Source organism: Poecilia reticulata, linkage group LG13 (genome assembly GCF_000633615.1).
Source record: "Poecilia reticulata strain Guanapo linkage group LG13, Guppy_female_1.0+MT, whole genome shotgun sequence".
In the NCBI taxonomy this organism is placed as follows: Eukaryota; Metazoa; Chordata; class Actinopteri; order Cyprinodontiformes; family Poeciliidae; genus Poecilia; species Poecilia reticulata.
In genome coordinates, this window is record NC_024343.1 from 2,330,771 (window position 1) to 2,344,195 (window position 13,425).

The window sequence follows — 13,425 nt, forward strand, 5'->3', positions numbered from 1 at the left end:
TGTCTTGAGTCATATTTATATTTATGAGAGCGGTAGTTACATAATACGTGTCAGAACTATCTTGTTATGATTATCTTTGCATCATTGCCAGCTATATAGCTGCTAGACCTAGAAAAAAATGTGGAGGGTGTTGCATTGAATTTAAAAGATTCTAATTTTAAAGAAGTTGCTGCTTTTTGAGTGGAACAWGTTGAATGTTTCTAGAACTTGCTACAACCAGCCACAAAATCTCCCAGTAACAATTTAAGGTCATATTCAGTCAATTAGAAAATGTTTTATGAGGTTTGTTTGTCAGATTAAAAATAATAATCTTCAAGAAGGTATTTAGCAAGATTTACTCGAAGTAAATCCTGTATAAGTAAATCGTTTATTGGTTCAGTGTCATCATAAGCTAATGTTGAATGTGTTTTTATGGCTGTAAGTGGAAAATAATCATAATTAACTAAAAGAAAGGCTTAATATCATCAGTCTGAGAAATTAATCCAAATTATATTATTCATTTARTGCATTTGGTTATTTAAGCATTTTAACTGTTTGATAACATTCTATTTTTAAAAAATATGACCTACTTTAGCTTTACTATGTTCTGGAACTTTAATGGTACTTCCTGGTTGCTTCCCAAAACTTAACAGGTAATTTCCTGAAACTCCCTTTAGGCTTTGTGGTTACTTTCTCATTAAAAAAAAGTAAAAACACAAAAAAGTTGCATTTTAGCTTATTTTGATAAAGCTAAACTTAACACAMTRAAWGGAGTTGAATTAATGCTAGTCAACATTGTAATTTTAGCCCACATGCTACTGATAGCATTTTATCTAACATTAGCTTCTTACTTAATTTTGACATAAATGCTGAAGTGAACAACTTTAGTCAACATGCTAGTGGTAGCCCACAWATAATTGGGAGCACATTACATGAACTTTTACAGTAATTTTAGTTTCTATATGAGTTTTTGCATACTGACCTATGCTGAGCATGTCKGTGTAGGTCAGCATGCTAGTGGTACCTTTAAAGCATTTTAGGAAATGCTACCATGTTAGCTAAGTTTCATACTACGCTGAATGGATTGAGTTAATGTTGGTCAACTACTAATGATGCAATTAATAGCACTTCAACTAATATTAGAATTTTTGCTAATTTAGTGTTTTTTTCATATTGAATGAAGTATGTTAAAGTAAGTTCACCTTATAAAGGAACTTTCGTGAAACTTAGAGGTTCGTTTTCTGAAACTTATCTGGTACTTTTTTTTTTATAAACTTTGACATTACTTTCCAAAACTACTACTAAAGTGCCTCGATTCCTCTAAGTCCAAGAAAAAAAAATCACCCATTAAGTTCCCAATAGTAGCCATCCAAATTATGTTAAAGTACAACATGTCCTTCCATTCAACACCTAAATATCTCTAAAGAGGGCACAGGTGAGTAGCARACCGTAGAAGGCAGATTGTCCTTTACACGCTGCTTACATAACAAGCCCCTCTTTTATACATAAAATGTCTGTTTATACATAATTCATAAGATTAAGTTGTAAAATGGTAAATGGCCTCTATTGGTATAGCACTTTAGCTAGTCCATAGGATCCCAAAGCGCTTCACACAACATTTAGACATTCGCCCATTCTCACACACATCCACACACAGATTACTCTGATTACTGCTCATATTCTATCTAAGCAGGCAACATTTTTTAACTGCAACCTAAAACTTGGAGACTTTCTGATACTGATATTGGATTGAATCAATCCCACCTTTATTTTCTAGCTTTTGCTTACTTTTCAAAATACTAGAAAAATGTAACAGACTCAAAATTCAAAATATTTTTTTTTTAATCACCCAGCAGAGTTATTTTGTTTGAGATACTAGACATAGATAAAAATATATGTAATGGTCTACGGTACAGATATCCTCAGTCTGCAGAAGCGTCATCCCTGCCAAGTGCCAGTGTTGCATTGGCAGTACAATAGCTGTCTGAGTTGTTTCCTGCCGTCACAAGCCATATGTAGTACACTGCATGGCTGCCACGCCTTGTTATTTCTCCTGTCATCATCATCTGTCATGTGGCTTTTTGTTTTTGTTGTTTACTTGCTACATATTGGCCTGTGTGYGCGCTTGGCATGGGCAAAGAGTACTCCTCCTCGGTCTGGCCAAATTTAAACGAAACCACACCCAACAGATGRAGAACCCCGCACCTGCTTCTGGATGCAAACRTTGCCCGTTATGGCAGAAAGCTTAAACACTTGAGGAGAAACATCAAATATTTTATTTCTTTTCTTTTCAACAAAAATCTCTTTACTTTGGTAATATAGCAAATATGTATGAAGTTTGTTTTTGCTGCAGTTTGTCTCATTTTTTAAGTGTGTACTCTGTGTTTGTGTGTGTCCCAGCAGATGTTATGGAGGGGAAGAGCGCCATTCTGCTGGGCATGAGTCAGTGGAACTCAAATGACCTGGTGGAGCAGATCGAAACTCTGGGACATATGGAGGACCAGACTCACGGTACGGACACACACACCCGTGCACACACACTATAATCAGACCCACGTAGACTCATAAACACAACGAGGTGTGCATTTGTCTTGCTCGCGTCCGGAGGGAAGGTTTAAATTGCCTGGAATGATAGCGAGAGTTATTTGCTGAATAATGACAATAGTGGTGAGATTGTAGATAGAGTGCAGCTTCTATTTAGAGCTACATTAAGTCATTTTTGCCCATTAGAGGCNCATTTTTTAAGTGTGTACTCTGTGTTTGTGTGTGTCCCAGCAGATGTTATGGAGGGGAAGAGCGCCATTCTGCTGGGCATGAGTCAGTGGAACTCAAATGACCTGGTGGAGCAGATCGAAACTCTGGGACATATGGAGGACCAGACTCACGGTACGGACACACACACCCGTGCACACACACTATAATCAGACTCACGTAGTGTGCATTTGTCTTGCTCGCGTCCGGAGGGAAGGTTTAAATTGCCTGGAATGATAGCGAGAGTTATTTGCTGAATAATGACAATAGTGGTGAGATTGTAGATAGAGTGCAGCTTCTATTTAGAGCTACATTAAGTCATTTTTGCCCATTAGAGGCYAAAAAGAGTAAAAGATGTGATGACTTCATCCTGTGATGCCGTAATAGGTGCAAAGGAATATTTTCTGACTTGAAACTGCAACCAGACCTATAATAGCTCTGCTGACAAAGTCATAGATTATGTGTGTGTGTGTGTATTTTTTTTTTAAGAAGACTTGGAGACGTAACAAAAAATGCAACACGGATTAAGGGTAAACATCAGGGGTGGAGGACTTTAATTTTCAGATGTGTTCAAGATTGTAGCTCAAAATATGCATTCCTAGTTCAATGACCCAAACAGAGTTGTATAAAAAAACATGAAAGAAAAAAAGTGAGAAAAATGCAGCCAATACAGCAACAGAATGGTGCCAAAATATGATGGTATAAGGTTTAGGCATCTGCTTTTGTTAACTTTTTATGAGGTTATAAAATTGGTAAAACGAACAAAAAAACCCYGGGTTAAAAAGTCTGAACATTTTAATAGTTTTGAACCTGAATTAACAGTAGGTCTTGTAATTGGAGCTGGCCCATTCCTCATTACTAATCTAGCATGGTGTAAAAATAATGTCCAGYCAAGAAAAAGGCATTGAAGCTAGAGTTCATAAAATGAAGATTAATATGGTTTTGTAAGTCTCTGTACACATGATCAGTCTGTGATTAACTTGTGATGCTTTACACTACAGTAAGGTAGATGTCAAAATACTACTTTGTTCACACAGTTTATAAGATCCCTTAAATCACATAATGGTGCGTTCACACCAAACGCGTTCCCCACGTCAAAAACTCATCTGAAGCTTCAAGTTTGATGCGTGTGCACGCCAAAARCATTTTTAGTTTTGGTTTTGACAGACCTTGGACCTATCCAAGGTCTGATGGACTTGACACATCAAATGCTCAAAAYGCTCCAAACGTTTCAAATCTCTCCACGCTAGAGGCTCAAAACGCACCGCAACAGCCCTMGACGTGCCTCCACATAGACTTTGACTGTAAACCAGAYGCACCTGATGCTCAAAACGCATTCGGCGTGAACGCACCAAAAGACCATCTGCAGTTAGAGCGTCCGTTAATTTCCCGGCAACATGTTTTCTGTCCACAAAMATTTACTTCAAGCTAATGCTAAAMTATGTCATATGAGCTGAAGCTAATTATTATCKCTAMGCTTGCAGGAAGAGTGTTTGGAGAAATCTGCAGACATTAATGTTGTATTCATAAATGATGCATAAAAATAATGTAGTAGTAAAGTATTTTCTTACTGGATGAACTTGAGCCTCACAAACACCAGCTGCAGTCTCCTGGTGACATGAACTGTTTTCTCTCAGGTTTTTGTTTCTCCTTGATGGGATTCAAAGATTCAATAATTTCATAATTTTAGGGCAAAAAGTTTCCAACAGAGAATTTATTTCCTAGCAGACCAAATGGTTTTAGCAGCAGAAKTTCTCACACATTTTCCGTTGCAAATTAGCGACTATGCTACAGTTCAATATTTATTTACTTATGTTCCATTTTTTTACCATTTCAGCATTCTGTGTTTCTATACATTTACCCGTCAGTCCATTATGACAAAGTTTTTTTTAAAACAAATTTCAGCAGTTTATGTTGTAACAAACTGGCAATTGAATGGTAGAAAACAGAACAAGCAAGACATGCTTTATGAAGCAAATAAAGCACATTTTGTCCATCATTATTACCCCACAATGTTCTTTCTCTATTCTTTGGAAAAACATTTAAATGTTTGGCTTCTTACATGCGAGCCGTTTCGTTTCAGGCAGGTTGTGTTTATCGGATCTATCAGCTGCAGCTGTTCTTGTCTCAAACAGAGGGAGAAAAGCTCTGCCACAGAGACTGAAATCACAAATCTTATCTCTGTTCGGCTCCRAAATATTAGCTATTCAGGTCATTTATAGTTGTCCCTATGAGGGTTTATCTCTGAAACGCCTTTTTGGTTCATGAACTCTTCTTTTATGAAGAGAACAGTGCCTTCGAAGTAAGACCTGGTTAGAAAACGATGGAGGCTTGGCGAGTTGAAGCCAGAGGCTTTCTGGTAATCACTGCTGATTTCGCCAGTGGAGATGATCACGCAGCACAGCTGACTCACTTTGAGGATCTGTTGACAGAGGTCTGTTTGTACATGCACAGAACACCATGACTATCACAACCATCCATGCTGTAAACGTGTGGGCAGAAAAACAAAAGCCGGCGAGGGGGGAAGAGGAGCAAAAGCCGCGCCGGTCAGCAGAGGCGGGCAGTTATTTCTCCTGGGTGTGTGTGCGTGTGTGTGTGTTATTACTGAAAGTTTCACGTTGCGCTCAGCTCTCTGTGGTTTATGTTAATTTTTTGGAAAGGTCGTTCCATTCGGGCTTCCGCATCACATTTTRCTTGACAAACAACATCCACCTACGTTGGAGTAAAGCGGTCATTAAGGCGAGAAGCGCCACATTACCRTTACTCACATATGGTGGGGCATTTTGTAAATGATCCCTGGATGAACATAAATAAATAAAACACCCATACAGCAGAATGTAGGTGGAGATATTCTTATGCTGATATGTGTTCAGTGCTTCTTAATTATGCCTTGTGATGCCTTAGAAAAGGCACGAAGCAACGTTTCCTTATGCGCATCAAAAGCGCTAGTTAAAATAAAAGTCATGCTCCGCAAGTGGGGTAGTTTACATTTTTCTTCCTCCTCTGTTATTAATTTTAATGAAACCTTGATTTAAAAAAAGAAGAAGAAAACCCATCGCTAACTGGATCCTGCAAAGGTTTCTGGTGAAGCCAACAAATATCTGACTGATGTATATCTAGGTTTCTGTCCTAGAGTTGGACATCTTTCAAAGCAAACACTTCTRTAAACGTGTCATGAATGAAAAGTCAAATTAATACCCAAATGAACTATAAAAAGCTGTAGAATAAACWAATTTTTAATTGCAGTAGCATATTCCCACAATGGGAACATATAAAAATGCAACCTTTAATTGGTGTACATTGGAGTGGGGGAAAGAAAAATCCCACATTTCAAATTACTGCTAATACAGCCCCTTTGGCAAATATAACAAAGCTTATTATTATTCTCCTATCCCATTTAATAAGGTCGGAGCATACAAGGAGAGGAATCTCTCAGCATTCCTCACGCACACAGATCAGACTCATCTCTCCTCAGTACGACGCTCCAAATGTGTTCTGTAGGTTTTAGGTCTTGAGATTAAGATGTCATGGAAAGAGGTTAAGTGTGTGAACTATTTCTGTAGCGATTTGGACAGATATTTTCAATCACCTTCACCGTTATCTTTCAAAAAGTTGGTATATAACTTAGTAATAGTTGTTGCGAAGATAAGATTACATTTCTTACTGTAGTTCTCCAGCAGGAGGCTTTGGAGATTGCCCACTTTCCCATTCTGTTCTCTGAGTGATTGCAACAAATCAAATGATTTTCCAAACTCTTTCTCCATGGGAAATAGTTATTTGATCACATTTCTGAAGCTCTCTGGAGAGCATATCTAACCACCAAAATCACATTACATTTTTTCTTTCTATCAAAGATGGAATACCGCAGTGTCATGTAAAATGAAATTAGTGCTGGGAGACGTGTAGTCAAATGAACCAGAGATGAAAAAGCTCTATGGCTTTAAATCGGCATAAAACATAACAGCTGGTAATTTTTGTTACATCTTTTTACCAGATTTTTGGTGTCGGCTATGAAATGATGGCTTACTGGTTTGACGGACTCATTTTCTTCTTCTTGGACACATGTGGACAAACATGTTCGGACCCCCATGTCAATGACCGGAAACCCCACAGTGGTCACTGAAGTGACTTGAAACTGACAAAAGTATTAAACATTTACTGAAAACTAAGCCATGAAAATCAGATGTTGCTTATGAAGTGTAGTTGAACAGAATCATAAAAAAGAAAAAATAATAATAATAATGAGGCCTGGACAGCAATGATTGTAATGGTAGCTTGATATTTTGTACCTCAAACTATTGAGTCAGTCACTACAATCAGTCACTGTAACTATCAATGCCACTTCTTTACCTGTCCACAGGTGTTTTGGCTCATTCCTTGCAGGCAAACTGCTCCAGTTGTTCCAGATTACGTGTTTCAGTTCCTTCCATATGATTTAGATCAGGGCACCTAGAAGACCAACACTTAGCTCTTAGCCATTCTTGGGGGTTTTTAGTTGTGTTTTGGGTCATTATCCTGTTGGAAGACCCRTAACCTGTGACTGAGGCCAAACTTTGTGACAAGTGGCAGCATATTTCTCTTCAGAATACAGCAATAATCTTGAGATTTTTTTTCATAGCCCACACAGAGTCAATACTCCCTGTGCCTAATGCAGTAAAAYGGCTTCAGACAATAAYCGAGCCTCCTCCATGTTTCACTTTTTGAAGCATGGAAGTGGTCTTGTCTATATGCYTCATTGTTGGTGTCTGAACATAGAGAAGATGTCACTTGCCAAAAAGCTCCAGTTTTATCTCATCTGTCCAAAGRACATTGTCCCAAAAACTTTKGCTTGTCAGTTCTTATTGTGGCAAATTCCAGTCTGCCTTTTTGCGACTTGCTTCCCTACTTGGTCATCTCCCATGAAGTCCACTTTGACTCAGTCAATGACGATAGTGCCATCTGACACTGATGTACCTTTTTGACCTTGGAGATAACCTTTGAMTTCTTTGGAGGTCATTCTGGACTCTTTGGTTACCAGTCCTATTATCTTTGGCTTCAATTTTCCACCTTAGGGCACAGTCATAAAGCTTGGCTGCAGTCCGATGGATCTTAAACATCTGAATGAACCACAGGAGCATCAAGCAGTTTGGTTATGGTCTTGTAACCTTTACCTTTAATTGTCTTTTTAACCTCCTGGATCAACTCTCCCCTTCATTTCCTGTGGTCCATGTCCAGTATGGAACACATTCATTCTCAAATAGCAGAGGGACTTCTACCTGTCACCCTTTAAATAGGCAGCTATTAAGCTTGAAGACATCTGCATAGCTAATTATTGTAGAAGACACATATTAGTGTAACATGCAGTCCAGTTCTTTTCAATGTTTTCCAGAGGAACAATCATTTTTGCCCTGACTTGTTTCATTTATCAYTTTTCAAAAATTATTCAGACGAGCCATATTTCAAAATCGATGTCTGTACAATCATTTCATTGGATAATTTTCAGTCAATTTTWATTCATTATTACCAAGTTATTTCAGTGACTCTGAAATAACTTCTGCTAATGTTTGCTGACTAGCAGAGGCCACCGTGTGTAAAGGTCAGATCGGTGGTTTGATAAGCTACTGTAAGAATTGCTTTTAATCATGGCCGTTACGGTTCACAACGAGCTCAATCTGGGCCYGTGGAGATGAAAGAAGCTGCTCCTGCAGTCATGTGGTGACCACATTACCAATGCTTTACACCAGCACCCCATCAACGGACCACTCACAAAACCAGTAATGACTCATGAAGTGGTCCACTCCAGCAGCGCTCATTTATTATTTTACAGCTCCACAGTAATGTGAGCAGAGATGATGACTAAAAATACTATTGTCATCTCTTATTTTTTCTTTTTTATCAAGACCTTTTTCTGTTTATTGAAAGATTTTGAAGACGTATGGAAACTATAGATACTTTCTTCCTCTCTGTAAGTGCTGCATTATTCTTCAGTGACACATTGGGCTTGTTTTTGTCAACAAAGCACAAAGTAACTGGTACCTACAGTGCAAGTTGTCTTCTTAGAACCAATAAAAATCAATGTACTTCATTGGATTTTTTGAGAAGTCCAACATAGTGAGCCATTGTGAGGTGGGTGGGAAATGACAGGATTTCTTGTCAGTRAAAATCTGAAAGCAGTTGCATGCCTTTTTATTCACCCCATTTTAATCCAACACTCCTAATTACACACAAATGTTTTTCAAAGTCATCATATTGGTAAAAAAGACTTCGCTGGTGTGTATATTTCCACCTCTTCTGTTGCGGTCTCATAGGATTTTTAAAGAACATTGGTGATCAAACAGCAAGAAGACCAAGGTACATGACAGACCAGACAGATAACCGTTAAGTTTGCACAAAATCTGACCTTTATAGAAGAGTATCAAGAGGAGAGTCAAAGCCAAATCTGTGATGTAAAATTAAAAGTGCGCATTTCCCTGATTGCACCATCCCCAAGGTGAAACTGAGTGGAAGTTATGGAAGCTTTCAGTGGTTTTGGAGATGGGTGATTAGGTAATTGGATAAAGCAAAACACAGGAAAATTCTACAAGAAAATCTGTTAAGTTTGCGCAAAAGACTTAAGAAAGGACMGRCGGTTCATCTTTCATCAGACATACGGTRTGGTCAGAGCTACCATGCAACGGACTAGATCAACAGATATAMAGTACTTGTCTTAGAATAACCAAATGACCCTAAATGAAAACTTGATCATTTGTTACAGACATTCTCCCTTTCATCTTTAGAAGACTGGTCAAAGTGTTTAGTCTTCAGATGTGAAAAGATGGAAGTGAGAAAATCAAGAGACTTTTCAGGTCTAATTGGTTTATCACATAATATCCCAACATCATAAATTTATGTTTGTGGCTGTAATTTGGAGTGGTGTGTGAATATTTTTGCAAGTCAGTGACCAGACCACAGCACACCCCAAACCGACTCACCTTAGGGACATGAATACCCATAGCAAGGCAGCACAACCTGCCTGAGAATGACACACTGAGCATTCAGCKTTACATTCAGGTGGAGATGTTCAGTCAACACTGCCCCTCTACCACAGTCCACATAATGCAGTGAAATGTAAAATCWCACTGTCTTTCCTAATATACAAACACAGGTGGTTTGAGGAGAAGGCGTTTAAGCTCATAGATGTTGTAGGTTGTGACATTTTTATAGGAGACCAAAGATTACGTTCTCGTACTGGCATGCCGTTTTAAATGGACAGCATTACAAGTCACCATAATGATCGCTCCTCTGAAGTGTTACTAACACGCTCGTAAAATCATCAGGGGAGGTTTTATTGCTTCATCGCAGCCGTGGAAAAATCTTTACTCCGTCTGGTAATCATTTTAGTTTGATGTGACTGCTTTACAGTCGATAGCCTGTTTATTTTTTGTTTGTTTGTTTGTTTGTTTTTTTAAAGCGCTCTTTGTGTCATTTTGGGGCCTTTAGCTGTTTGGCAAACGAAGATGAGAGGTGAAATTTGACTTTTAGACAATGGTGTAACTGATAGCTTTCAGATGYCGTTGCCACCAGTTGCAGTTGATGTATTAGCTCACAGCTAATGCATTTCAAGTCATGTCACAAAAGGCCTTAAGTCAYAGTTTCTCCATGAAAAGCAGAGTATGTAGTGATGAAGCTATTAAACATCCATAGAGAGTAAAATGTTGAGTATACTTTGTGTTGACTGGGAGAAAAAGAACCGGGAACAAAACTAACCATCCTTCACCTTAAATAGAATAGAAATATTCTTTATTGTYCCACAATTGGGAAATTTCTGTGCAACAGCAGCAAAGTGACAGGCAATAACAGCAAATACTCACCTAAAGGAATGTGCACATTTTGTACATTATTTAATTGGCTAATTAGACAATGTACAAAATGTCCATGTCTATGTGAAATGACAGACTATTTACAAGTAGTGATAAAAAAATGTGTGCAACAGTAAAGTTGTACAGATAGCATGGATGAAGTTGAGTTTATTGGGAGTAGTGGTGGTTATAAAGTCTAGCAGCTGCTAGGAGGAAGGATCCTTTATAATGTCCCTTTGTGGATTAATGCAAAGCCGCAGTGGATTAATGCAAAGCCGCAGTAGGTAAAATAAATACATTTATAAATGTATTTATTTTACATATTTATTAAAAATGTCACAATGTCCTGACAGTATAACATGAGATGGATAGTTCATTAAAAAAGCACTACTCCCATTGGTCTGTAACAACCAATCAGAGCCAGGAGGAGGGTCTTACCACTGTCAATCATAGTCATGTACACGCTGCTCAAGATTGGCGGTTTGCAACAGCGGTGCTAATGGTGGAGAAACAACTTAATTTTATAGGAAAACTTAATTAAATTACATTGGTGGTCATGCTAACTAGCCCTAGCATTCATGGCAAATAGCTGCAGAGAGCAGCGAAGGTGTGAACAGCTTGTACACAAGCCTGATTGACAGGGCTAAGACTCTCCTCCTGGCTCTGATTGGTTGTTTCTGACCGGGAGTAGTGTTTTTCTGCAGATGGCAACGTAAGGAGGAGACGTAAGAACTTAATGTTTTCACAAATTATCTGTCTCATGTTATACTGTCAGGACATAAACAAATGTTTTCTACACATTTATTATAGACAAAATTTACTGTTGCTTTAACTGTGATGCAGTTTACAGATGTATGAGTCTGTAGAGGCATAACTCTGGTGTCAGGGGGAGTCAAGAGGTGGTGAACTTTTGACTTTTGCTGTTTTGTCCTCTTTCAGCATCTGTTCTGTGAGACTGAAGGTTGAAATACAATGCGCAAAAATGTAAATGTAAAAAAAAAGATTAATGTTTCCCTATTTAGAGAGAAGCTGTTTTTCTTGCTTATCCCACCACATTTTGAAAATATGCTTTCTGCAAAGAACTCATCTGCGGTGGTAATAATTTAAATGCATATGCGATGCCGTTTTGATTGAGTGGTTTGGATTCAAACGAAAACAGTAGGAGATGCAGCTCTACAAAGATTTCATTACACAGAAGCAATCCAGACTTGCTCATGCAGAAACAGTTTGATGTTCAGATATTGAAACTGTTTTATTTGCACAATGGAAGTAGTTGTAATTGCAGCGATGTACTTTCCCTAGTCTGTGTTGCTAGAGACTCGAACCTTTTGAGAAAACCACAGCAAAGCAACACAGTGCTGCATGTAAACAGAACATGTTTCTCCTGAGGTTCACCAAGGTTTGTTTTGCTCCTGCACACATGGCATGGCAGGGTTGCAAAGGAATTACATTTGTCTGTGCTGATTTCCTTTACTAACTACTGTTCGGTTGGCAACMGAAAATGTTCCACGGAAAGATAAAACGAAGGTTGGGTTTTAAAGTTTTTCTCTTGAAGTCTCAGCTCTTCCCAGAATTTAAAAATTAGTTTTCTCTTTTTGTTACATTTAGGATGTTAAAATGTAAAAAAAATGTTGCAGATAAAAACAAGGGAGTGCTATGGGAGAAAGGAGTGGCCTRTAGCAAAAACCTGCTGTTTATATTTAAGAGTGAGAACGGATGGGCTTTCACACCTCAGTCTCCAAAATTCTCCAATAATAGAAGTGGATTAATCCAAAATATGGATAACATCGACACCAACTCTGTATCAAATCATGCTAATATGTTTTATAAAGTATTTTGCAAATGCCTGTAAACTGTTTTCAAATTTTTGTTCTTGCTTTGAGCAAAATAATTCAAAAGAAAAAACACATAAATCCCTACAGGTCAGAAGTTTGATGATATATTAAATGTAAATAAAAAAGTATCAGTATTAGTATTGGCAACACTGCCGCCTTTACTCTGGTGCTCGTCGCTTTCTTTAAAATAAATAAAGTGTTGCTAGGAGAGTTTGAAATACAACAACAAACTTTCCATGTTGACAATACTGATTAAATAAGCTTCAACGACTTTGGGAAAATTCTGAGTACGACTTAGAAAAAAGGAATAACATGGTTTTATATTGTGTAAGGATTCCACCACCAGCTAACTATTAGGTGATGATGATGCTAAAGTTAGCATTAGCTTCAGAGCTAAAAACAAAGGCTGTCTTACAGCTAAAKAAATTTTGCCTGTCTTTGAAAATCTGCAGTTCAAAACCTAAACTATTTAAACMTGAGCTGAATAGTTATAAGCTATAAAGACGTTCTCTAAAACCAACTTTTGAGATTAGCGTGAAAAAAAACAGTTTAGCCAAACCTGAACTTGTCTTATGAGCTTGATGCATCATTACACTCCTAGTCACATGTATTTACTTTCTCTTTGTTTTTTGCAGACAATAAGACATGTCTGAGGTTAAACTATGAAAAAGTTGCTTTTCACTGAGTTAATATTTACCCAAAACCACAGGATGGATTATTATTCTGTTTGCCAAGAGACGGAGCTGCTGATGGCTTTTGACACACCCTTATGAAAGGGAGTTGATTTAAAAGAATATTCTGCATTATCTGGGAGTAAAGGGAAGTGAGTTTTCACAACAATGTCAAAGAAAATTGTGTTTTATTTCAAGGTCAACATCTACCATAACAAGCTCCAGGGTTAAGAAAGTTTTAAAGGAACAAGGACAAGTGAATGAAATAAAAACGTGGAAGTGTTGTAYCCATTGATAAGAACTATTTCTAAATTCAGATCATGTCTATATTTCACAACCTCAGGAATTCGAATAAAATTCAGACCCCATATC

At 37.8% G+C, this 13,425-nt stretch overlaps 1 protein-coding gene across 1 annotated transcript in view; it reads left to right on the plus strand.

The window, feature by feature from the left end:
• pitpnm3 (PITPNM family member 3) overlaps positions 1–13,425 on the plus strand; it is a 162,045-nt gene that overhangs the window by 60,365 nt on the left and 88,255 nt on the right. The window contains exons 3-4 of the mRNA XM_017308106.1: positions 2,383–2,508; positions 2,755–2,865. Of these exons, the coding sequence (XP_017163595.1) occupies positions 2,383–2,508; positions 2,755–2,865 (237 nt within the window). The remainder of the gene's footprint in view (positions 1–2,382; positions 2,509–2,754; positions 2,866–13,425) is intronic.